This window comes from Manis javanica, chromosome 6, assembly GCF_040802235.1.
Source record: "Manis javanica isolate MJ-LG chromosome 6, MJ_LKY, whole genome shotgun sequence".
Classification (NCBI taxonomy): domain Eukaryota; kingdom Metazoa; phylum Chordata; class Mammalia; order Pholidota; family Manidae; genus Manis; species Manis javanica.
The window spans coordinates 75527467-75554484 of NC_133161.1; the positions used below are offsets into that span (position 1 = coordinate 75527467).

At 36.0% G+C, this 27018-nt stretch overlaps 2 protein-coding genes across 11 annotated transcripts in view; one reads left to right on the plus strand and one right to left on the minus strand.

Annotated features, from left to right (window-relative positions):
• DBF4 (DBF4-CDC7 kinase regulatory subunit) overlaps positions 1 to 9209 on the minus strand; it is a 28786-nt gene extending 19577 nt beyond the window's left edge. For 3 of the 5 annotated variants that reach the window (XM_036990719.2, XM_036990718.2, XM_036990717.2), the window contains exons 1-4: positions 8862 to 9208; positions 7098 to 7273; positions 1669 to 1845; positions 177 to 227 (exon numbers count right to left, since the gene is read on the minus strand). In XM_036990719.2, coding sequence (XP_036846614.2) covers positions 177 to 227; positions 1669 to 1845; positions 7098 to 7273; positions 8862 to 8907 — 450 coding nt within the window. In that variant the 5' untranslated portion in view covers positions 8908 to 9208. Of the gene's footprint in view, positions 1 to 176; positions 228 to 1668; positions 1846 to 7097; positions 7274 to 8775 lie in introns of all 5 variants that reach the window. The other 2 variants (XM_036990720.2, XM_036990721.2) reach the window with 2 other exon arrangements.
• A 67-nt stretch (positions 9210 to 9276) lies between these two features.
• Positions 9277 to 27018, plus strand: part of SLC25A40 (solute carrier family 25 member 40) — a 54048-nt gene continuing 36306 nt past the window's right edge. For 2 of the 6 annotated variants that reach the window (XM_036990714.2, XM_036990709.2), the window contains exon 1: positions 9419 to 9488. Coding sequence is in view for 1 of the 6 variants with exons in the window: in XM_017667595.3 (XP_017523084.2) it covers positions 9392 to 9488 (97 nt within the window). In the remaining 5 variants the exon portion in view is untranslated. Of the gene's footprint in view, positions 9489 to 9512; positions 9679 to 27018 lie in introns of those variants that run through there. The other 4 variants (XM_017667595.3, XM_036990711.2, XM_017667596.3 and 1 more) reach the window with 4 other exon arrangements.

Here is a 27018-nt window from a genome sequence, read left to right on the forward strand (position 1 = left end):
AGGCCACAAGATGGAGATGTTTCTTCATGAAAAGCAGGTTCTGAGGAGATACATGCTGTAACTTTTAGCCTTTTCCTATTAAAAATGAGGAAAGGAAGATTTTAGGGACATCTTCATTTTCTACCTCAGTTTTAATAGCAAAACATATGCTGTGAATTTTTAAAGTTCCTACTTACATGGTCCTTGATAGCTTTTTCAACTAGTAATTTTCCTCTGCTCAAACATACCTATAAAAAGACCAGAGATCAAACATAGAAAGTTGTAACAGTGCTTCATTGGGAAAAAAAGGTTAAAAAGCTAATTTACAGATTAATTTTACAGTAAGTATGAAATTTAAAATAATTTTATTTGTATAAGTCTTAATGATTATCAACAATAAATGCTGAGTGTTCAGCAGTGATTCCCTTAGGACCTTTGTAATAAGATCTCCTACTAAAAAGTTTGTTTCTTCTTTCTTTGGTACAGCAACTATACTCAACTGAATGAGACCCAAGTTTAGTTCTGTAAATTCTAGTCAACATGAAAAAAAATAGTCTAAATAGTAAGTTTAGATTTTAGTTTCCTATTAAGTTGAAATCTAAGAAGACGAATAAACTGCATATACTATTTTTACATGGTATTTAACTTTCTAAATAAAACACTAGGAAAAGCAGTTGAAATGCTACAAGCAACAAGTCACTGGAATATCACTCATTCCTCCAAAAAGGCAGTAGCTGAAAGAATGTAAAACCTTCCTTGACTTTGTTTCTTCTATGCATTTGTTTCTTTTTTCAAGCAGTATCTCTTATGGAACTCACTCCTTCTGTCTCCACCCTCCACCACCCACCTTTTAATGCTTCCTTAATGGCTACAGAAAATGGGGAGAATATTTGAAAATAATTTTATTTCAATACAAAACTGAGATAAACACTTTATTTTTCAATCTCTTTTCCTCTCCATACTCAATTAATTTAATTTATCCTTTACTACTGTATCTTCCAACTTATGGTCGATGAGGGGGTAGTGATGTGATGTCAGTAATTCTAGAAAAGGGGCTGGCAAACTTTTTCTGTAAAGGGCCAGATGTTTTAAGCCATGCAGGCCATATAGTCTTGTCGCAACCATCCAAGTTTGCTTTTATAGCAAGAAAGCAACCAGTCAATATGTTAGCAAATAGATATGGTTGTGTTCCAACAAAACTTCATTTATGGACAAAAATGTGAATTTCCTATTATTTCCACTTGTCACAAAATATTTTAATTTTTACCTGACCATTTTAAAATGTAAAAACCACACTTATCTCATAGACTAAAAAACAGGCAGCAGGGCTGATTTAGCCCATGGGCCATAATTTGCTTACTCCTGCTCTGAAACAAACAAGAGTTTTTAATTTATTTTTAAAAATGATCTGCTGTTACATTTTAGTTGCAAATTATCCTAAAAAAAAAAACAAAACATATGTAAATGCAAGGGCATATTTTAGAAATCAGACTATGACCACATAAATACTATTAGGAAAAAAATATCTTTTTATAAGACAGGAACTTTATTAATGATCGAAAAACCATCCATAAAGTAGATAGATATTTGATACCTAAGTGAACTAAGCTGCCAGCTTGCTCTTGAAAATCACAAAGTGCTCAGACTTTAACCTTTCTGAAAGTTTCAAAGCATATCTAAGAAACTTACTGAATCTGGAGACTTAAATGAACTTCCATCATGGCTGGGATGAGAAGTAGTTTCTGCAGTATATGCAGATTCTGGACTTGGTACAGGAGAAATTCGTCCCAAAGTCTGTGCAAATTTAGCTTCCTTTTTATTTGAAATAAGATAACTGATATCTTTGCTGAGAAATTCTTCAACTCGCTAAAAGAAAAAGTATTTTTAAGTAAGGCACATAAACCACAAACTATTTCATATCCTAGGAATAGTATAAAATGACAGTTTGATGCATTTTAGTATTTTGTGAATTGGTGGTTTCTATACTGTGTTCTTCTGAACCTAACAGTTCTGAGGAAGCACAATGGGACTTGCAATAACAAAAAGAACATCAACAGCATGTGCTAGATACTATTTTTTAGGTATTTTACATATCACATTTAATTTGACCCCCATATAACAACCCCATAGTACTAATATTAGTATTATTCATATTTTGTGAAGAAAATGGAAGACAAGTTAAATGACTTTCTTGTGCTTACACTGGATGTAACAGAATTTGAACATAGGTATTGATTCAAATCCATGCTCTAAAAGCCGTACCGTCCAGTAGAACTTTCTGCAAATGATGGAAATGTTCTTTATCAGCACTGTCTGATACTATAGCAACTCACCACATGTGCTACTGAGTACTTGAAATGTAACTAATGTGAATTTTAAATTTTATTTAATATAGTACTGATTAACTTAAATTTAAATAGCCACCTTTGGTTAATGGCTACCATACTGGACAACACAGTTTAAAATAATGAAGTTACAGTATCTTCCCTTAAGACTTAAACTAACAAGGAGGGGACTCTTACCTTTAAGAGTGTAAGACTGTGTGAAGAGAATTTCCCTACTAAAATGTTTGAAAAACCACTGATTAAATTCCTGAATTTATAAACACATGTAGCAAAGTCAATGTTACTGAAGATCATGCCCATCCAAAGGCAGGAAAACTAAACTAAGTAGAAATAAATACTATCATTACCTATTAGTATAAATGAAAGATTTCTTAAGTATTTTAAATAGCTATATCTAATTTCTATAGGATTCACAACATAAATGGGGAGAATAAAAAAATGAAATATCTAATAAATGAGTTAATTTCACCTAAACTCTCAGCAGAATTTGCTGCTGAGACCAACAGCTCCATTGATTAAATGCAAATCACTACTTCCTTTTTCTGAGTAATATTTTCATCGACCAGTAAATAAAGTACCCACATTTATTTATTACAGAGATTACAAACTCAAATGCCTACAAGGGCCAGAAGGAATATAAATGATTTACACATCAAATACATTCTTCATATTCAAAAATATGTGGCCCTAGCCAGATGCAATCTTTCAAGAGAAACTCAATCTCCTATACATTTTTTAAAACAATACATGTAACATAAAATTTACCATTTTAACAATTTTTAAGTGTACAATTCATTGGCATTAAGTACATTCACAAAATTGTGAAACCATCACCACTATCCATTTCCACAACTTTTTCATCATCCTATGCTGAAACTCTATAACCGTTTAACATTTATCCTCCTCTTCCCTGCTTCTTATAATCTCTATTCTACTTTGTTTCTACAGTTTTGACTCTTCTACGTACTTCATATAAGTGAAATCCTGTATTTGTTATTTTGTGTCTGGCTTATTTCACTTAGCAGTGTTTTCAAGGTTCATCTATATTGTAGCATGGACCAGACTTTCATTCCTTTTGAAGGTTGAATGATATTCCATTGTATGTATATACCACATTCCATTTACCCATTCATCTGGTGATGAACATTTGGATTGTTTCCACCTTTTGGCTGTTCTGAATAATGCTGATATGAACATGGGTATATGAGTATCTCAAGACCTTGCTTTCAATTCTTTCAGATATATACCCAAAAGAGGAATTGCTTGATCACATGGTAATTCCATATTTAATTTTTTGAGGAATCACCACGATACTGTTTTCCATAGCAGTCACATTTTTACTATCCTATCAATAGTGCACAAGCATTTGTTTCCTCACATCCTTGCCAACACTTAATTTTTTTGACAGTGGTCATCCTAATGGATGCGAAGTGATTATCTCATTGTGGTCTTGATTTTTATTTCCCTGCTAATTAGTGCTGTTGAGCATCTTTTCATGTACTTACTGGCCATTTGTACATCTTTCTTAGAGAAATGTCTATTCAAGTTTTTGTTGAGTTATAGTAGTTCTTCCAATATTCTGGATATTACCCCCTTATCAAATATATGATTTGCAAGTATTTTTTTTCATCCCTTTTGTGGGTTCTTTCCACCCTCTTAACTTATTCTTTGATGCATGAAACCTCTTCATGTTTATGAAGTCTTATTTTTCTATTTTTCCATTTGTTGTGAGCTTCTGGTGTCATACCCAAAGACATTATGACACTCTTTTCCCATACTTTCCTGTAAGAGCTTTAGTTCTTACATTTAGATATTGATCCATTTTAAATTAGTTTTAGTATATGATGTATGATAAAAGTATAACTTCATTCACTCACATGTAGATATAGTTTTCTTAGCATCAGCTGTAGAAAGATTGTCCTTTCCCCACTTAATGACCTTGGCACACTTGTTGAAAATCAATTGACCATCTATGTGATAGTTTATTTCCAGGGTCTCTATTCCATTGCATTGGTTTGTATGTCTGTCCTTATGCTGGTACCACACATTTCCTTTAGTTTTCCATTTCCTATAGCTCAAGTTATAACTCTTTAGTAGTGAATAAAATGTCTTTTACAATTGGCCCCAATATAATATTGTTACTGCCATTTCCCCCATCTAAATCCTAAGCTCAAACCATAATTATCAGTAGGTGCTCAAACCACATATGTGTATTTTGAACATACTCTTTCTTCTATTTAGTTTGTCCCTTCTACCTGGCATACTCCTATGGCTTTCAAGACAGGTCAGATTTTATCTCTGCTAAGATTCCTGAAGCCAAGTTAACCATTTTCTTCTCTGCATTTGAATGGCAATTGCCATGTAACTTCTGTTAAAGCACTGAAGATTCTGTAATATAAATTATTTATTTAAGTGTCTGATGTTCCTAGACAGAATTCCTAGAGCATTAGATACATCTTACTTATTTTTGCATCCCCAGCACCTAAAATAGTGCTGTCATATGGGAGACACTGGTGGAATAATTTCTGATTGAATGTCCATGTGCCCAAATCATCATTCTTTAAAGCTGAGTTCAAATTGTGTCTGTACGACAACCTCCAAGATTCTTCAGTTGGAAGTAATCTCTCCAATAATTGTTGTGGTACAATTAACTGTATCCATACCATCTCTACCTTGACTAGAGGTAGAGAGTAGGAGGACAAAAGATTCATTTTTTAATCTACCAAAACAATTAATGCCATGCCCTGTACTGCTGACATGATTTTATCATGGTCTTCATTTTATTAGCTATTGTTGAATCTATGTCTTCTGAAAAGTCAACTTAAAACTTACTTTCTGATGATTCAAGGTCACAACGAGCATCAAACAAGTAACTCTGCCCTTAAGTTGATGACATGACAAGGTGTCTGCCCTCACATCACTGTTTTTCCCCAACAGCCTTGTTTTAACCAAACTGTTTAGACAGGGACCTAAATGATTGGTTGTTGCCATGTCCTTTTTAGGTGGTTTTGTAACAGCTACTTTCCTTGCCACTATTAAAGCTATTACCCCATTACGTCCGACCTCACTGCTATGTTCTCAGTAGTTGAATTTGTCAGAAGTATACTCTCCAGATAAATGGGGTAAATTTAGACCTACTCATTAAGACTAGAGAAAACAAATGCAAAAAGCACACAATTAAAGAAAAAGTCAACATTGCTAATAATCTGAAGCAAGATAATTACGAAATATAAGGCCTAAGTAATCCTAAAAATTAAGTAATAAACAAAATCCTTTCACGAGATATCTATTCAATGGAACACCTCTTAAAGTTTAATCTTAAAACTATGAAAACTCCTAACTTTGGGGAAAAATTTGGAAACGTATGTCCTCAATATTCTCCTCACTGTGCGGGACTAATTACGATAAAAATTTGAAGTGTATAAAACCAAAAGAACTCTCAACTATTATCTAATGCTTATGTTAATTCAAAATTTGTTTGCATGTGTCTCAGGAACTGTTGTGGGGATAAGAGAAAAACAGCAGGACAAGTAATCCCTGCACTAGTTACTGTAGCCATTTTAGCTACAGCAGTGCCTTTTTGACTGATTTTATACATTGGCCTTCTGAATATGATTCTGCATGAAGAGTTCCACTTTTGTACCAAAAACAGAAATCTAAAATTACTAATTTTGATCAGAGGGTTAATGGGTTATTCATTATATATGAGGAAGCTGTGAAACTCTATCAAATAGCTACTTTGTAGCCATTCATTGCTAGAGAACAGGCAGTGAAGTAATATGTTAGCCTGAGAATTAAGAGGCTATTCCTGTCCTGGGCCAGTCGTTTAATTTCTCTGGACCTGGAAGTACTTGTTTCTAAAATATATGGGTCGTCACTCAGTGGTGATAGACCTATAAAACATGACCTTTAGGAATGCAGTTATATGGTCATTAGGATACATGTCGCAACTTTTGACAAATGTGTGACAGTGTTTAAGCCTAACAGCAAAAAAGTGGACTGGCTTTTCAAAAATAAGTAAAATATCACACCAATAAACAATTCTAAGAAACTTGTTACATGTTCTAAACATTTCTAGTCTAGGAATGACAGGATCAATTCAGATTATTTAAAGACGCTAACCTTGACAAACTCAAAGTGCAATAGACACCTTTTAAAGAGGAAGAATTAGAAGATAAATTAATAAATCTTAACCTCACCTGCTAAAATTTACCTAATATTAACCTTAATCCTAATATTAGAATTTTATCCAAATTTTCGAATTTCCTAATCATTTACTCAATGTATAAAGTAAGAAACAGGTTTACATATTTTTAATCCAAAATTCTGAACCCTGAATGACATTCAATCTGTTGAGATTATAACATTCAAGTGTAATTTTACCTCTTTATTTGTTTGAATGTATTTTTCCCTTACTATTATGCCAGACAAATTTATGTGGCTCTATTGTAATCATAGAGTTCCTGCTTATTTGGAGGACATCCCAACATTACAATGAGAAGGCAATCTGTGGTTCCACCAGGACAAGAGTCTCATTTCTCATACTTGGCAAACCTGACACTAGAATTACAGTGACCTAAAAGTTTTGTCAGGATGCAAAAGCTTAAAATAAGTAGTTTTTCATTTATGAGTAAAAGCCGATAAAAATTTTAAGCTTGGTGCTTACATGGTTATAAGCTTTCCAAAATGAAAAATTTTAAAGATTTCGTACATATTTGTAAGTACTAATTACAAGTTTTTCCTTTTTTGTTAAAGCGTACAGTTTCGACTTACCCCTCCAAGATCCTTAATGTCCTTTTGCAGTTTTTCAGATACGGTGACAGAAGAAGGTAAATCAATGTAAAATACTTTTCCCCAAAGCGGCTTATATTTGGATTTTTCTGGTTTGTTATCAGTTTTCATGGATTTCAAAGACGGTCTATTTTTTTCATTTTTGACTTGGATTCCACCTGTTGTTTACAGAATTAGATCATGTTTTACACAGAAAACTTTACTGTTCTAAAAATATTTCATTATATTAATAATAAGGGAGAAATGTGGGATTCACATATAAATCAAGTATAAAAATCAAACGAATAATCGTAATTGACCTGATTGTTTATAGTTCATGATGCATGATCAAAACTGAAAGTTTCTGTGATGACTGCCCTTGCACTGTTCACCATGTAAGAACTTATTCACTATGTAAGAACTTGTTCACCATGTAAAAACTTGTTCGTTATGCGTCAGAAGATTGGAGACTGTTGAGAATTAGGCTTGGGGTTGATTAATGATTGTGCATTGAGTCCCCTATACAGAATTTTATTGTTGTTAACAACCATATGATCAATAAATGAGAGATGCCCTCTCAAAAAAAAATTTTCATTATAAAATAGTCATATTTTTAAAAATTTTGATAGTCCTACCAATTTAAAAGTCATTAGCATTTTAATTTGTTTCTTTGTTGTACCACTCAAGATAAAGGCCAAATATCTCATATATTTTTAGTAGACACTATAAAATAATTATTATTCGGTCAATAATTGCATCCACAGGAAATATTCATACATTTATTCATGTTTTATGTCTTAAGGCAGGGAACTTACACAAACCTTTTTGATCTTCCTCCTTAGTGTGTAAGCTGCATGGGTTATTCACTCAACAAATATCTATGGAGCATCTGCCAGAACACTCAAACTTGTTCTTTAAGTGCTGGACCCTTAACAAGAAACCTGTTACCTAAAATTACCTAGTCCTCAAAAAAGTTCTTGACTGCTCAAGATTCAATTTCAGATAGGCTGCCTACATATTTAAAAGAACTAAATGGTCCATTTGAAGAACCAAATCACCATTCGTTCATTATTTTCTTTGAAAACAGATCTGAGAACCAAACAACCGCTTTCAAAATAAACTTTTAAAACACGATCTGTTCATAAGTTCAAAGTTACTATATACTTACACTATAAATATACTACACATATTAAAAAGAAAAACTTAAGAGGCTGGAATGTTTTACCAAATAAAGTGACTGAAAATGGAAGCTGGCTTTTGTTACTGTTTGTCTCCAATGTTGAAAATAGCAATGGTATGTTTTAAATACAAATACTTGACCCTAATTTCACGAGTGAAGGAAAATAAACTTAAGAATTAAGACCAAAAATCCACCCACAATTACCCAATGTAATCATGCAGCGAAAGGCCACCGAACATCTGCTTCTGAACTGAGGATCGAGCTGCAGTCTAAAAGGCCTGAGCGCAGGGCCCAGCATCTGCGGAGGTCCCGGAGGGGTTTGGGCTACGCACATTTTTTTCCAGTTTTACAACCAACTGCACGCAGGGAATTTGGGGCAGCGGCTGGAGCGCGGAGAGCGCGAGGGTCCCGGCCGGGATCCGGGATCCGTTCCCTTTCTTGAACGGAGCCTTCTTTCAGGCCACAAAGGACACATAAGCCAGAAAGAAAAGAGGCAGGTACCGGGAGGGAGAAGTGAAGACTCAATGATGGAACCAGCAGGGGAGGTCAGGATTAAAGGGGCTGCAGGCGGAGCAGGGGCTTCATACCCTGGAAATGTCCTTTGCTGTGGATCCTCATGGCTCCGGAGTTCATGGCAGCCGCCCGGCACCTACATGCTGGGTCCGAAGACGGAATCGCACCGGGCGGCCGCGGAAACACGGCCCTTCGAGGCCCGTTGGCAGGCCAGTCGCTCGTCACCTTCCGCGGACTTCCACACCCACGCAGCAGAAAGGCCGCGTCTGCCAGCCGGTTTCCGGGGTCGCTCCGGCTCTCGGGCGCGGAGGAGGAAAGGGAAAAACGCAGACCAGCGTATTGAAGCGGTTGAAGATTTGAAAACGCGTCACGCGGCCGCGGCGCAGATACGCGCGCCCCGCCCCCTCTCCCGTCGCTCGCTGCGCCCCGCCTCGCGCTCGCCCCCACGTGCCCGCCTCCCCGCGCTACGGCTCCGCCCCCACGGGTTGATGCCCCGCCCCTGCTCCAAAGGAGGCGCCTGTAAGTCCCCAGATCCGTTGTTTGAGGCTGGGCGTCCTTTTGCTGCCCAGAGTCCTTATGGCTCTGTGTTGATCAAACATAGTGAATGCAGTTAGCGCCGGAGGCTGGACTAGCCGGCCACCAGGGTCCTCCCTGTCTTCTAGGGTTGCCGGTATCTCCTGCCCCCCAGCTGTCTCCTTCAGGTACGCTTATTTCCCACCGGTCCGCTGTCCCAGGGGCTGGAGGCGCGGTGGCTGCGGCCGAGCCGGAACCCAGCTTCGAGCCGGTGGGGCCAGTTGGCAGGGGCGGCCTCTACTCTGACCTTCCCGAGTCGCAGTGTGGTTTTCCAGCGGTCACTGCCGGCTGGAGACAGGCCGCAAAGGGATTTACCGGGTGAGAGCGGCGCCGGAACGAGGGTCGGGCCAGTCGGGCCGTCCACCCAGAGCGGTTCGGGTCGTCTCGTGCTCTTTGGTACTTGACTGTGGGCGCTGCTCTGGTGGCGTCTGCATACAGACCTGTTTTTGTTTTACTGTGTAGAGGTCTATTTAGAAATAATAGAAAGTGGAATTTGAACTCTCAAGTCTAGGGTTTTGGGTCTGGACCTATCACCAGTTTGTAAGACTTTGGTTAAATCGCCTTATCCTTTGAGTCTCGTTTATTCATTTGTAAGATGAAGGTAAGAATGGGACCATAGTAAGGATTAAATTTAAATGTTTTGTAAAGTAAATTTGTAAGTGGGAAAACGCGTCACACAAAAAATTGTTTTTGATATGTTTATGCTTGTAAAATTCTTAGGGAGGAGGAGAATAAAATCTTATACTACTTTGCGTTCCTTAACTCTTGGCCGTATTAGGCACTCATTGTTTAATGGTTGACTTTTGACCTAGTAGCTCAGGGAAGTTAGTGCCGGTATCATCGATTCGCAAACAGGTACCTGAAAGCGTGGTCAAGGGTCTATTCTAATACCGTTAGCCAAAGTGAGTAACAAAGGGATGGTTTAGGTTTGCTAAAGGAAATGAACGTTTTATCGTGGGTGGCTTTAGGTTGAAAAGCCTGAGGGAGACAATCATGGAACTATATATTAGGCAGTTGGTAATATTTGTCTGCAAATCAGCAGAGATGGCTTGGAGGGAGGACAGATTGATTTTAGAGACATCATGCAGTCGTTGAGAGCTGGAGGCATAAGAGGTTATCAGATCTTGAGAGGCAGGAGGAGGAGGTGTAACTTGAACATTCAAATTTATATTTGGGAAGAACAAATAGAACTATTTCTTTCAAAATGTAAATTGCAGAAACACCACAAGATTTTTTTATGTTTCTAAAAGCTTTAAAAGATTGAGAAACACTAATATATAGTGTAGTTAAGTCATGGGAGGAAATGAAATTGCCCAGGACAGCATGTGAAATAAGAGAAATAGTGATGAGCAGAGGGTGATGACATAGTGGAAGAGAGAGAAAAAAGGCCACAGGAAGAGAACTGGGATCACAAAATTATCGTAAGTCACAGAATTGCAAACCTTGGGATAATGCAGGCTTCATTAACTATGGATAATTTTGAGCCTCAGTTTTAATCTGTGAGAGGGAGGTAACAAATACTTTTGAGATGTTGTGAGGATTAAATGAAACATTTTTGAAAGTGCGTGGCAGAGAGTGAGAGCTCAGTAAGTGTTGTCATTCTGGTGAACTCTTCTGCACGAGCCTTTCCATTCCCCTACAGTTCACAAAGAATTACTTGAAAATAGGCCTTTGATTCTGGTGTTTAAGATGTCGTTAATTTCCTTAATGAGAATTTCAGTGGATGGATGGCCAAGGTAAGTACTAGCTAGATAAGAGCCATGGACTTGAGTGAAGATAGGTTGAATGTACTCTTGCAAAAAATTTGTCATTGTAGGGAATAATGGTGGTAGGAAAAGAAGATAGGGTCTTTGGAAGGTTTAGGGATATGGGAAAGATTTAAACATTTCTATTAAAGAAAATTAAAAATCGAAGCTCATTGTATGTTCTAGTAGGAGATAATCTTATTTACTATAAAGAATATGCAAGTTCTTACTTATTATAATGAGGAAGGATAGTAACAAAGTTGTATCTCATGTTTTTAGGCACACCCTTGACTGCATTGTAGGTGATAATGCCAAGCTGTGAATAAGCAGAAAGTCTGTTTTACTGGACAGTAGTACTAATTCTCTAATCTGTAATCCAAGGTTAATTTTTAAAAATTATTATTGGAACTCAGATCTTTTAGTAGCCACTGGAGGAAGGACTTGGTCATTTATCTATGGCCTTTAAGTATAGAAACCTCCTTACCTATCATGTGTTAAGGTATACCTTGAAATGTGGTTCAGTTGAACAGTATACAACTGGGCAGGGCAAGGTTATTTTGTTGAGAAGTTTAGTTAAAGAGTTCTATTAGGCAAAGTTGGAGAATATTGAGTAGTATCATGGTCTAATTGAATGAGCATTTTCCTGTGAATCAGGAGAAACCAATTTCATTCAGTACTGGCTATATTCCTAAGTAGTTTTATGACTTTAAGCAAATACTAACCTTTCTGTGCTACAGTTTCCTCATGTATAAATGGAGTATCTGCTTAGTCTGCCCCACAATGTTTTTGTGATTCAAATGAGACCTTATCAGCTTTTCGAACTACTTCACATTTATCCAAATACTTACTCTTTGTTCTAGAATCTAGACAAATAAGTTTATTCATTCTTCTCTAAAACTCACCACTTCCCTATTTTATTTTGCTTAAGCCTCTCTACCAGGCTGGCAACTGTTCCTCTTTCCTATTCATAACAAGTCTAGCTCAGATACAACCTGTATCTTGTGCTTATTTGGGGTCTTTTGTAAAATTCCTGATTCATATGCCAACTATTATAGTCTGAAATGTGTTCTGTTGCTATTTTTATTATTTAAATTTCTCATTTTAGAGTCTTATTACTCTGGTAAATTGAAGGACCTAAGGCTTTTCTGAGGTTAAGTTCTTTGTTTTTCAGGCTAGGCATATGAAAGGATAGAGTTGGCTAGTGGCTGTGGCATCAAAGTCCATGTTTCAGGTGAAGGTGGGCTGGGAAACCAGGGAAAATTCATTATATTGAGTCCTTGAACACAACCGAAGTGAAAGGTCAAAAACTGAGAGTAAGACAGGAGAATTCAAAATTTGAGAGAAAATTTGACATTCAATCCCCCTGAGACGACATCATTCAGAAGTTGCTGTGGCACCTACAGGAGCTTTTGAGGATAATGAGCGGGTATAGGGGTTATATGTTCTGAAGTAGACTGTAAATTCCTTTACAGTAGTGTAGGAACATACTATTTGACCATGACTGTAAAACACCTATCCCACTTCATTCTTCTGTGTTGATTGGGCACCCCAGTGAGATTGGTTTGCTGTAAGACCCTATAGAAGTCTTATCATGTAAATTTTAAAAATTTCTAATAGAGTAGTCCCCACTTATCAGTGGTTTCATTTTCCATGGTTTCAATTACCCACGGTCAACCACAGCTTATGATTCTCCTCCTGACATAAGAACAGAAGGTCAGTAGTAGCCTAATGATACATCACAGTGTTCACATCATTCACCTCCTTCATTACGTCACGTAGCAATTTTATCACCTCATGAGATTACAAGGTCAGTACAGTACAGTAAGATATTTTGAGAGATCACATTCACATACTTTTATTATAATATATTGTGATAATTGTCCTAATTTTAGTTATTGTTATCTCTTACTATGCCCAATTTATAAGTTAAACTTTACCATAAGTATGTGTGTACATGATAAAACAATATACATAAATTTCAGTACTGTGCTCTGTTTCAGGCATCCACTGGGGTTCTTGGAATATTCCCCCACACACACAGATAAGGAGTGACTATTATTCTCTTACTAATCCACATACAATAAAGCACACTAATTTTAAACAATCAGATTGATGAGTCCTAACAAATACGTATATCCATGTAATTATCTTCAGGGAATTACAATTCCCTTCTCCCACCAGAGTAACTACTCTTCTGACTTCTGTTGTCTTAGTTTTGCCTGTATTTCAGCTTCATGTAAATGGAATCGTATAATTTATGTTTTAGGCCTGAATTATTCTGCACAACAATATTTATGATTCATCCATGTACTACATGTATCAATAGTTCATTCCTTTTTATTGCTGAGTATTATATATACCATTGTGTGGGTAAACCACAGCTTATCCATTCACCTGTTGATGGATATTTGGTTTGTTTCTAGTTTTTGGCTGTTGTAAATAATGCTTTGTATACAGGCTTGTATACAGGTCTTTTAGTAAACATATGTTTTTAATTTTTCTTGGAATTGCTGGATCATATGTTTAGTGAATGTTTAACATTATGAGAAACTACTACAGTTTTAACCCTTCCCTCCAGGAATGTATGAGAGTCCTAGTTGTTATACTTCCTAGTCAGCTGGTATCTCATCTAATTTTTTTTTAATTGAGGTGAAGTTCACATAACAAAATTTATGATTGTGAAGTATATAATTCAGTGATTTGGGGTATATTCACAATACTGTGTGTCGATCACCACTCTCTAATTCTAAAGTATCTTGGACATCTCAAAAGAAACCTAATACCCATTAAGTAAGTAGTCATTTTCCAGTATTTCTCTCAATCCCTGACAACCACTAATCTGCTTTCTATCTCTGGATTTGGCAAGTAGGGACATTTTATATAAATGATATCATAAAATATGTGGGGTTTTTTGTGCCTAGCTTCTCTCATTTAGTGTAATATTTCAAGGTTCATATATGTTGAAGTCTCAGTACGTCATTCTTTTTTTTTTTTTCAGCTGAATAAAATTCCCTTATCTGAATATAGCATATTTTGTTTACCTGTTCATCAGTTGAACATTTGGATTGCTTCCACTTCTGGCTGTTATTAATAATAACACTGAACATTTGTTTACAAGTTTTTGTTAGACTTGGGCATATACTTAGGAGTGGAATTCCTGGGTCATATGATAATTCTATGTTTAACATTTTGAGGAACTGACAAACTTTTCCACACTGGCTACATCATTTAACATTCCCACCAGCAGTGTAAAAGGTTTCCCATTCCTCCACATTCTTATCAGCAGTTGTTGTCCCCACTCCCCTCCTTTTCAAAAAAAATTATGACCTTCCTCATGGGTGTGAGGTGGTATCTCATTGTGGTTTTGCTTTGCATTTACCTAATAATTAGTGATGTTGAGCATCTTTTCCTGTTTATTTGCCATTATTATATCTTCTTTGAATAAATGTCTATTTGGGTCCTTAGCCATTTTTAAATTGGGCTTTGGTTTTTTTGTTGTTGAGTTGTAAGTATTCTTTAAGAATTTTGTTACAAGTTCTTACAGATAAATGATTTGCAAAAATTTTCTCAACTTGGCATGTCTTTTCACACTTTTGATAGTGTCTTTTGATACACAAAAGTTTGTAATTTTGATAAAAATCCAATTATATTAATGTTTTTCTTTTGTTTTTTTATACTTTTGGTAATGTATTTAGGAACCTTTTGCCAAACCCAAGATCATTTAGTTTACTTCATCTTACCTTCTATGAGTTTTATAGTTTTAGAAGCACTTATGTTTAGGTTTTCTAACCCATTTTGAGTTCATTTTGTGTATGGCGTGAGGTAAGAGTCCAACTTCATTCATTTTCATGTGGATATCCATTTGTTCCAACACCATTTGTTGAAAAGACTGTTGTTTACTCATTCAATGGTCTTTAGAGACTTCTTAAAAATTAGTTGACCATGGATGTATGGGGTTGTTTGGGGACTATCAATTCTATTCCATTTTCTATATGTTTATCCTTATGTTAGTACTACACTGCACTATAGCCTTTCAGTATATTTTGGAATTGTGAAGCCTGAGTCCTCCAAATTTGTATTTCTTTTTCAAAAGTATTTCCAGTTTTCAGGGTCCCTTGAAATTTCATATCAAATTTAGGATCAGCATGTCCATTTCTACAAAAGGTAGTCAGAATTTTGATACTGGTTGTGTTGAATTTGTATAGTATTGCCATCTTTTTTTATACAATTTTTTTATTAAGATATTATTGATACACACTTTTATGAAGGTTTCACATGAAAAACAATGTCGTTACTACTTCATCCATATTATCGAGCCCCCACCCCACATCCCATTGCAGTCACTGTCCATCACTGTAGTAAGATGCCACAGAGTCCTATTTGCCTTCTCTGTGCTACCCTGTCTTCCCCAAGATCTCCCCTATACCGTGTGTACTAATTATAATACCCCTCAATCTCCTTATTCCTCCCTCCCCAGCTGCTTCCCCTAGCCCTCCCCTTTGGTAACTGCTAGTCCCTTCTTGGAGTCTGTGAGTCTGCTGCTGTGTTGTTCCTTCAGTTATGCTTCATTGTTATGCTCCACAAATGAGGGAGTCATTTGGTAATTGTCTTTCTCCACACAGCTTATTTCACTGAGCATAATATCCTCCAGCTCCATCCATATGTTGTTGCAAATGATAAGATTTCTTTCTTTCTTATGGCTGAATAGTATCCTATTGGGTATATGTACCATGTCTTCTTTATCCATTCATCTACTGATGGACACTTAGGTTGCTTCCATATCTCAGCTATTGTAAATAGTGCTGTGATAAACATAGGGGTGCATATATCTTTTTGAATCTGAGAACTTGTATTCTTTCGTAGGATTGCTAGGAGTAGAATTCTGGATCAAATGGTATTTCTATTTTTAGTTTTTTGAGGAACCTCCATATTGCTTTCCACAATGGGTGAACTAGTTTACATTCCCACCAGTAGTGTAGGAGGGTTCCCCTTTCACTGCATCTTTGCCAGCATTTGTTGTTCTTAGTCTTTTCAATGCTACCCATGCTAACTGGTGTGAGATGATATTTCATTGTGTTTTTCATTTGCATTTCCCTGGTAATTAGCAATGTGGAGCATCTTTTCATGTGCCTGTTGGGCATCTGAATTTCTTCTTTGGAGAACTGTCTGTTCATATCCTCTGCCTATTTTTTAATTAGGTTATTTGCCTTTTGGTTGTTGAAGCATGTGAGTTCTTATATATTTTGGATGTTAACCCCTTGTTGCATATGTCATTTACAAATATATTCTTCCATACTGTAGGATGCCTTTTGTTCTGCCGATGGTGTCCTTTGCTGCAGAAGCTTTTTAGCTTGATGTAGTCCCATTTGTTCATTTTTGCTTTTGTTTCCCTTGCCTGAGGAGATGAGTTCAGGGAAAAGTTGCTCATGTATATATTCAGGAGATTTTTGCCTATGTTGTCTTCTAAGAGTTTTATGATTTCATGACTTACATTAAGGTCTTTTGATACATTTTGAATTTGCTTTTGTGTATGGGGTTAGACAGTGATCCAGTTTTATTTTCTTGCATATAGCTGTTCAATTTTGGCAACACCAGTTGTTGAAGAGGCTGTCATTGCCTCATTTTATGTCGATGGTTCCTTTATCGTATATTAATTGACCATATATGCTTGGGTTTATATCTGGGCTCTCTAGTTTGTTTCATTGGTCTTTGGGTCTGTTCTTGTGCTGGTACGAAATTGTCTTGATTACTGTGGCTTTGTAGTAGAGCTTGAAGTTGGGGAGCACAATCCCCCACCTTTATTCTCCCTTCTTTGTATTGCTTTGGCTATTTGGGGTCGTTTGTGGTTCCATATGAATTTTAGAACTATTTGTTCCAGTTTGTTGAAGAATGCTGTAGGTATTTTGATAGGGCTTGCATTGAATCTGTAGATTGCTTTAGGCAGGATGGCCATTTTGACAATATTAGTTCTTCCTATCCATGAATATGGGATGTATTTCCATTTATTAATGTCCTCTTTAATTTCTCTCAATAGTGTCTTATAGTTTTCAGGGTATAGGTCTTTCACTTCCTTGGTTAGGTTTATTTCTAGGTTGTATCTTTTTGGTATAATTGGGAATGGAATTGTTTTCCTGATTTCTCTTTCTGCTAGTTCATTGTTAGTGTATAGGATTGCAACAGATTTTTTGTGTATTAATTTTGTATCCTGTAACTTTGCTGCATTCAGATATTAGTTCTAGTAGATTTGGAGTGGAGTCTTTAGGGTTTTTTAAGCACAGTATCATGTCATCTGCAGTGACAGTTTAACTTCTTCCTTACCAACCTTGATCTTTTATTTCTTTGTGTGCCTGATCGCCGTGGCTAGGACCTCCAGAACTATGTTGAATAAAAGTGGGGAGAGTGAGCATCCTTGTCTTGTTCCTGATCTTAAAGGAAAAGCTTTTAGGTTCTCATCGTAAAGTAGTATATTGTATGTGGGTTTGTCATATATGGCCTCTATTATGTTGAGGTACTGCCCTCTATACCCATTTTGTTGAGAGTTTTTATCATGAATGGATGTTGAATTTTGTCGAATGCTTTTTCGATCATCTATGGAGATGATCATGTGGTTTTTTTCCTTCTTTTTGTTGATGTGGTGGATGATGTTGATGGATTTTCAAATGTTGTACCATCCTTGCATACCTGGAATAAATCCTACTTGATCATGATGGATGATGTTTTTGATGTATTTTTGAATTCAGGTTGCTAATATTTTGTTGAGTATTTTTGCATCTATGTTCATCAGGGATATTGGTCTGTAATTTTCTCTTTTTGTGGTGTCTTTGGCTGGTTTTGGTATTAGAGTGATGCTGGCCTCATAAAATGAGTTTGGAAGTATTCCCTTCTCTTCTGTTTTTTGGAAAACTTTAAGGGGAATGGGTATTAGGTCTTCATTAAATGTTTGTTAAAATTCAGCAGTGAAATCATCTGGTTCAGGAGTTTTGTTCTTAGGTAGTTTTTTGATTATCAGATCAATTTCCTTGCTGGTAATTGCTCTATTCAGATTTTCTGTTTCTTCCTGGGTCAGCCTTGGAAGGTTATATTTTTCTAGAAAGTTGTCCATACAGTTTTAATTAGCATATAATTTTTCATAATATTCTCTAATAATTCTTTGTATTTCTGTGGTGTCTGTAGTGATTTTTCCTATCTCATTTCTGATTCTGTTTATGTGTGTAGACTCTTTTTTTTTTTGATATATCTGGCTAGGGGTTTGTCTGTTTTATTTTCTGATAGAACCAATTCCTGCTTTCATTGATTCTGTTGTTTTATTCTTCTTGATTTTTTTTCTGCTCTAATCTTTGTTATCTCCCTCCTTCTACTGACTTTGGGCCTCATTTGTTCTTTTTTTTCTAATTTTGTTAATTGTGAGTTTAGACTGCTCATATGGGATTGTTCTTGTTTCCTGAGGTAGGCCTGTATTGCAATATACTTCCCTCTTAACATGGTCTTCGCTGCATCCCACAGATTTTGCTGTGTTGAATTATTGTTGTCACTTTTCTCCATATATTTGTTGATCATTGGTTTTACTTAGTCATTGATCCATTGGTTATTTAGGAGCATGTTGTTAAGCCTCAACGTGTTTGTGGGATTTTTTGTTTTCTTTGTGTAATTTATTTCTACTTTCATACCTTTGTATTCTGAGAAGCTGGTTGGTACAATTTCAATCTTTTTGAATTTACTGAGGCTCTTTTTGTGGCCTAGTATATGATCTATTCTTGAAAATGTTCCATGTTCACTTGAGAAGAATTTGTATCCTGCTGCTTTTGGGTGGACTGTTGTGTAGATGTGTGTTAGGTCCATCTGTTCTAATGTGTTGTTCAATGCCTCTGTGTCCTTACTTATTTTCTGTCTGGTTGATCTGTCCATTGGAGTGAGTGGACTGTTGAAGTCTCCTAAAATGAATGCATTGCATTCCATTTCCCCCTTCAATTCTGATAGTATTTGTTTCACATATGTAGGTGTTCCTTTGTTGGGTGCATAGATATTTATAATGGCTATATCCTCTTGTTGGACTGACTCCTTTATCATAATGTAATGTCCTTCTTTGTCTCTTGTGACTTTATTTTGAAGTCTGTTTTGTCTGACAGAAGTACCGCAACTCCTGCTTTTTTCTCCCTCTTATTTGCATGAAATATCTTTTTCCATCCCTTCACTTTGAATCTGTGTATGTCTTTGGATTTGAAGTGAGTTTCTTGTAGGCAGCATATAGATGGGTCTTGTTTTTATCCATTCAGTGACTCTATGTCTTTCAATTGGACCATTCACATTTAGGGTGAGTATCGATAGGTATGTACTTGTTGCCATTGCAGACTTTAGATTCGTGGTTACCAAAGTTTCAAGGGTAACTTCCTTACTATCTAATAGTCTCACTTAACTTAGCATGCTATTACAAATACAATCCAAAGATTCTTTTTTTTTTCCCTCCTTTTTCTTCTTCCTCCATTCTTTACATATTAGGTATCATATTCTGTATTCTTTGTCTATCCCTTGATTGATTTTGGAGGTAGTTGATTTGATTTTGCATCTGCTTAGTAATTAACTGTTCTACTTTCTTTACCATGGTTTTGTTTCCTCTGGTGTTAGCTATTTAGCCTTAGAAACACTTCCATCTATAGCAGTCCCTCCATATACACTGTAGGGATGGTTTGTGAAAGGTAAATTCTCTCAGCTTTTGCTTATCTGGAAATTGTTTAATCCCTCATTCAAATTTAAATGATAATCTTGCCGGATAGAGTATTCTTGGTTCGTGTCCCTTCTGCTTCATTGCATTAAATATATCATGCCACTCCCTTCGGGCCCGAGGAGTCTGATTATAGCCTGATGGGTTTTCCTTTGTACTTGATCTTATTTCTCTCTCTGACTGCTTTTAAAAGTCTGTCCTTATCTTTCATCTTTGCCATTTTTTATTATTATATGTCTTGGTGTTGTCTTCCTTGGATCCCTTGTGTTGGGAGATCTGTCCCATCTCCTTCCCCAAATTGGGGAAGTTCTCAGCAATTACCTCCTCAAAGACACTTTCTGCCCATTTTTGTCTCTCTTCTTTTTCTGGCACCCCTATAGTATGGATATTGTTTTGTTTGGATTGCTTGCACAGGTCTCTCAATATTCTTTCATTCCTAGGGATCCTTTTTTTCTTTTGCCCCAGCTTCTTTGTATTCCCCTTCTCCAATTTCTATTCCATTTACTGTCTCCTTCACTATATCTAGTCTGCTTTTAAATCCATCCATTGCATGTTTCATTTCTGATGCTGTACTACATAATGATTGGATCTCCATTGGGGATTCTTCCCTGAGTTCTTGAATATTTTTCTGTACCTTCATGAGCATGTTTATGATTTTTATTTTGACATCTCTTTCAGGCAGATTGATCAGTTCAGTTTCACTTGAACCTTTTTCTGGTGTTTGTGGGATTTGGGTTTGAACCAGGTTCCTTTGACCTTTCTTATTTGTATGTAGCACCCTCTAGAAGCTCTACTCTCCCAAGCTGCTCAGACCCTTTAGCTATTTCGGGGGTTGCAGGGGAGCCTTGCTGGTGCTGGGGGGAGGAAAGAGCTGTTTCCTGCTTCCTGGCTACTATGCCTGTCTCTACTGCCAGAACCAGTGGGCCAAGTACAGAGGTGTAAGGCTCTGTGCTTTGCGTTTGTGGCTGCCGTAGATGGTGCTTCTATCTGGCTGACACCAGGGCGGGGTTTGTTGTTTTGTGAGCCAGGTGCAGTCTGGCAGGGAGGGAGGTGCAACAGGCTGCTTATCACAGTGGTTGTCCTTGGAGATGTGTAGCCATCCAGGGGGTTGGAGCGCCTGAAGCTTCTGAAAGTTCCCAACCTGTTGGGCCAAGTGTGCCCAGACAATTTTGTTCACCTGTCCTTTCTCCTGAGCAGTAATCTCTATGCAATCCTTACCCCTTTAGCAGCCCTCTTGCTGTTAGGAAGTCTATCAGACTTCCCACCTTTCTTTTGACCCATAGAAGCCGGATGTGGATACCTGTTTTCCACAAGTGGCTGGAATCTCTTTCTCTCCAGGTATTCCACCTCTCTTAGTTTTCCAACCCCACTAATCTCCAGAGCACCATGCAATGTAGGTTCATGCTCCCAGAGCAGATCTCCAGGGTTGGGCATTCTGCAGTCCTAGGCCTCTACTCCCTCCCCACTTGCCTTCTCTTCTACTGTTGAGCTGGGGTGGGGGAAGCGCTTGGGTCCCACAGGATCACGGCTTTGGTACGTTACCCTGTTCCATGAGGTCTGTTCTTTTCTCCAGGTGTATGCAGTCTGGCGCAGCCTTCTTTCCTGTTGGTCTTTCAAGATTAGTTTTATTAATTGTTTTTCGTATTATATGTGGTTTTGGGACGAGGCCTCTGTCTCACCTCTCACACTGCCATCTTTAATAGTATTGCCATCTTTATAATATTTTTTCCTATTCATCAGCAAAGATTTTTTTCCATTTAACTCTTCTTGAGTTTATTTCAATAGTGTTTTGTTATTTTCATTGTATAGATCTTAAATCTAATTGGTTAAATTCATTCTTAAAGTATTTATTCTTTGTGATGCTATTGTAAATTGATTTAAGTTCATTTTTAGATTGCTTATTTCTATATAGTATTAAAACTGATTTATTGTATGTTGATCTCATATCCTACAACTTTGCTGAACTTACTAGCTCTTATAGGTCTTTTATGGTGGGTTTTGAGAATTTTCTAGATATAAACTATGTTGTCTGTAAATAGACATAGTTTTACTTTTTCCTTTTTAATCTGGATGCCTTTTTTTCATTGCCTAATTGCCGTATCTAGAACTTCCAGTATGATGATAAATGTAAGTTGACAAGAGAGCATCTTGTCTTTTTCCTGATCTTTGGGGAAACCATCCAGGTTTTACCATGAGGTATGATATATGTGGTTTTCTCATAGATGTTCTTTATTAGATTGGTGAAGTTGCCTTGTTTTCCTACTTTGTTAAGTGTATCATGAAAGAGTTGTGAGTTTTATCAAATTTCTTTCTGTATTGAGTAGATTTTTTTTCCTTTAATTAATATGGTGTATTCCATTGATTGATTTTCATATGTTGAACTATTTTTGCATTCTTGGGGTAAATCACACTTTGTTGCAGTACATTAGATTATTTTAATATATGACTGGTCATGGCCTACTAATTTTTTGTTAGTACCTTTTCATCTTACATACAGGATATTATTCTGTAGTTTTCATGTAATGTCTTTGTCTGGCTTTGGCAACAGAGTAATATTGGCTTCATACAATGAGTTAGGAAATGTTCCTCTGTTTATTGGAAGAATTTCAGAATTGGTGTTAATTCTTTTTTAAATGTTTGATATAATTTATCAGTAAAGCCATCTGATGCTGGATTTTTCTTTGTTGGCAGATTTTTGATTACTAATTGAATCTTGTTATAAGTCTATTTGGATTTTCTGTTTCTGCTTGAGTCAGTCTTGATAGTTTGTATGTTTCTAGGAATTTTTCCTTTTCATGTAGGTTTTATGTTTGTTAACAGATATTTATAATATATTCTTCTGTAACAATTTTTATTTCCATAAAGCTGGTAGTAATATCTCTACTTTCATGCCTGATTTTAGTAACTTGAGTCTTCTAATTTTTCTTGCTCAGTGTAGCTAAACATTTGTCAATTTTGTAGATCTTTTTAAAGAAACAACTTTTGATTTCATTGATTCTCCATAGTTTTTGTATTTTGTTTATTTACATTTTAATCTATAATATTTGCTCTGCTTGCTTAGGATTCAGAGTGCTCTTTTATTAGATTCTATAAGGGAATAGATTAAGTTATTGATTTGGGATCTTGTTTTTTAATGTAAGCTTTTATAGCTATCAGTTTCCCTTGTCAGCCCTGCTTTTGCTGCATCTCTTAAGTTTTGGTATGATGTGTTTTCTTTTTCATTCATTTCATGGTACTTTCTAATTTCTCATAGTTAATTCTTTGACTTATTGATTATTTAAGAGTATATTATTTCATTCCACATATTTGAATTTTTCAAATATTCTTTTATTACTGATTTCTAATTTTATTGTGTTCAGAGAAGATAATTTGTATTGTTTCAGTCTTTTTAAATTTATTGAAGCTTTTTTTGGGTATTAATATATGATGCATGCTGGAGAATATTACATCTTAATTTGAAAAGAGTGTTTATCCTACTCTTATTTGGAGTATTGTACATGTTTCTGGTAGGTTCAGTTGGTTTATGGTGTTGACCAAGTCTTTTAGTTTCACATTTTTCTTCTGTCTAGTTATGTTAATTATTGAAAGTGAAATACTGAAGTTTCCAATTACAGGCACACCTCACTTTATTGTACTTTGAAAATATGCAGTTTTTACAGATTGAAAGTTTGTGGCAACCCTTCATTGAATAACTCTGTCAGCACCATTTTTCCTGCAGAAATTTGCTCACTTTGTGTTTCACTGTCACATTTTCATAATTCTCACAAAATTTTATACTTTTTCATTGTTATTATATTTGTTATGGTTATCTGTGATCAGTGATCTTTGATGTTAACTACTGTCATTGTTTTGGGATGCCACACCCACACAGTGAAACACATCCACGTAATTGGGGAATTTGATGGATAAATGTGTGTATTCTTTTTCACTAACTGGTCACTTCTGTATCCCTCTCCTCCTCCTTTCAGGTTTCCTTGTTCCTTGAGACAACAATATTGAAATTAGGCCAATTAACAACCCTACAATAGCCTCTAATTATCGATGTGCAAGGAAGAGTCACTTCTCTCATTTTAAATCAAAAGCTAGAAATTATTAAGCTTGGTGAGGAAGGCATGCTAAAAGCCAAGAAAGACTGAAAGCTAAGCCTCCTGTGCCAAACAGCCAAGTGGTGAATGCAAAAGAAAGGTTCTTGAAGGAAATTAGAAATGCTTCTCCAGTGAACACACAAATAATAGAAAAAGTAACAGCTTTATTGCTGATAAAGAGAAAGTTTTAGTGTTCTGGAAGAGCAAACCAGCCACAGCATTCCTTCAAACCAAAGCCTAATGCAGGTCTGAACTCTCTTCAATTCTGTGAAGTCTGAGAGAGGTGAGGAAGCTACAGAAATAAAGGTTTGAAGCTAGCAGAGGTTGTTTCCTGATATCTAAGGAAAGAAGCCATCCCCAGAACATAAAAGTGCAAGGAGAAGCAGCAAGTGCTAATGGAGAAGCTTCAGCAAGTTATCCAGAAGAGCTAGCTAAGATAAATAATGAAGGTGACTACATTAAACAGATATTCAATGTAGATGAAACAGCCTTCATTTGGAAAAACATGTCACCTATGACTTTCATAGCTGTAGAGGGGAATCCAATGCCTGGCTTTGAAGCTTCAAAGGATGGGCTGACTCTCTTCTTAGGGGCTAATGCAGCTGCTGACTTTAAGTTGAAGCCAGTCTGAAAATCCTAGAGTCCTTAAGAATGATGTTAATCTTATTATGCTGTTGAACAGTAATTGCATTGGGGTGTGTGGGGTGACTTGATAATATGGGTGAATGTAATAACCACAATGTTGCTCATGTGAAATCTTCCTAAGATTGTATATCAATGATACCTTAATTAAAAAAATGCTAAATCTACTCTGCCTATGCTCTATAAATGAAACAACAAAGCCTGAATGATAGCACATCTGTTTACACCATGGTTTACTGTAATTTTAAGCCCACTCTTGAGACCTACTGCTCAGAAACAAAGATACCTTTCAAAATTTGATTACTCATTAACAGTGCACCTGGTCACCCAAGAGCTCTGATGGGGATAATTAGATGAATGTTTTCATGCCTGCTAATATAACATCCTTTCTGCATCCATGGATCAAAGAGTAATTTTGACTTTCAAGTCTTATTTAGAAATGCATTTTGTAGGACTATAGCTGCCATAAGTGATTCTTCTAATGGATATGGACAAAGTCAGTTGAAAACCTTCTGGAAAAGATTCACCATTCTTGATGCTGTTAAGAACATATGTGATTCATGGGAAAAAGACAAAATATCAGTATTAACAGCAATTTGAAAGAAGTTGAATCCAACCTTCATGGATAGCTTGGAGTGTGCAAGACTTCAGAGGAGGAAGTTAATACACATGTGATGGAAATAGCCACAGAACTAGATTTAGAACTGGAGCCTGAAGATGTAACAATTTTTGAAATTTCATGATAAAACTAGAGTGGATGAGGCATTGCTTCTTATGGATTGGCAAAGAAAGTGGTTTCTTGTGATGGAATCCTACTCCTGATGAAGATGCTGTAAAGATTGTTAAAGTGACAAGAAAGGATTTAGAATATGATATAAACTTAGTTGATAAAATGATGAAGGGTTTGAGAGGGTTGACTTCAGTTTTGAAAGAAGTTCAGTGGGTAAAATGCTACCAAACAGCATCACATGGTACAGAGGAACTGTGAAAAGAAGAGTTGATTGATGTGGCACTCTTATTTCCATTCATTGTTGTGTTACTTTCAGAAATTGCCGTAGCCATTCCAACCTTCAACAGCCATCACCCTCATTAGTCAGCAGCAGCCATCAACACTGAGGCAAGACCCTCCAGCAGCAAAAATACTACAACATGCTGAAAATTCAGATGATGGCTAACATTTTCTTAACAATGAAGTGTTTTTTAATTAAGATAAATTCTTTCTTATATTATCCTATTGCACACTTAATAGACTATAGTGTAGTGTAAACATAACTCTTATATGTACTAGGAAACCCCCAAAATTCATGTGACTCACTTTTTTGTGATACTCACTTTATTGTGGTGGTCTGGAACCACATCTGCAATAATTCTGAGGTATGCCTGTGTCTACCTGTTTCTCTCTTCTATTCTGTCTTACTTTATGTAATTTAGAGTTCTCTTGTTAGGTGTGTGTGTATATGTTTATGATATATGTTTTTATCTTTCTTAAAGGTAATTTGTTAATTATATTTATTAGAATATAATTCTTAATTATTATAACAATTACTGTCTTAATATCTATTTTGTCTGATTTTAGTATTGGCACTCTAGATTTCCTCTGGTTACTGTTTCCAAAGAATATCTTTTTCTACTTTTATTCTAAACTTATTTGTCTGTGGTCAAAAATTAGTTCCTTATAAAAAGTATATTATCAAATCACTTTTTAATTTACTCTTCTGCCTCTGTCTCTTAATTGGAGAGTTTAATCCATTTATATTTAATGAAATTACTCATGCAAGAAGATTGACTTTACCACTTTGCTCTTTGTTTTCTATATGTTGTGTATTTTTGTTCCCCAATTCCTTCATTACCTCCTTTTTTATTAGATAGATGTTTTCTAGCATACTATTTGGATTCTACTTTATTCCTTTTTAAAAAAACACATATAGTTTATTTATTTTCTAGGTGGTTGTCCTGAGGATTACAATTAACATTTAATTTCTAACACTTCAGATTAATAATGGCTTGGTTTTAATAGTGCTTTTTTTTCCTTTTTGGGAGAAAAAAATTACAAATTGTCTAGTGCCTTTCAATTTATCCTGATCAATTATTTCTAGTATTTCTTGTAGGACACATCCACTATCTTTCTAATAGAAAACTTTATCTGATTTTATTTATCTGAGAATATCTTAATTTTTCTCTCAATTTTGAAGATTAATTCTGCTAGCATTAGAATTCTTGGTTGACAGTCTTTTTACCACTTTGGAAATGTTACATGACTGCCTTCTGGCCTCAATAGTTTTGCATGTGAAATTGGCTATTAATCATTGAGGATCTTTTTATTATGATGAATTGCTTCTTTCACTGCTTTTGGGATTCCTTTTTTTGGCAGTGTGATTATAATGTATCTCAGCATGGATCTCTTTGAGTTTTCCTACCAGGAATTTGTTAGGATTTGTTTATCAAAGTTGCAAAGTTTTTGGTTATT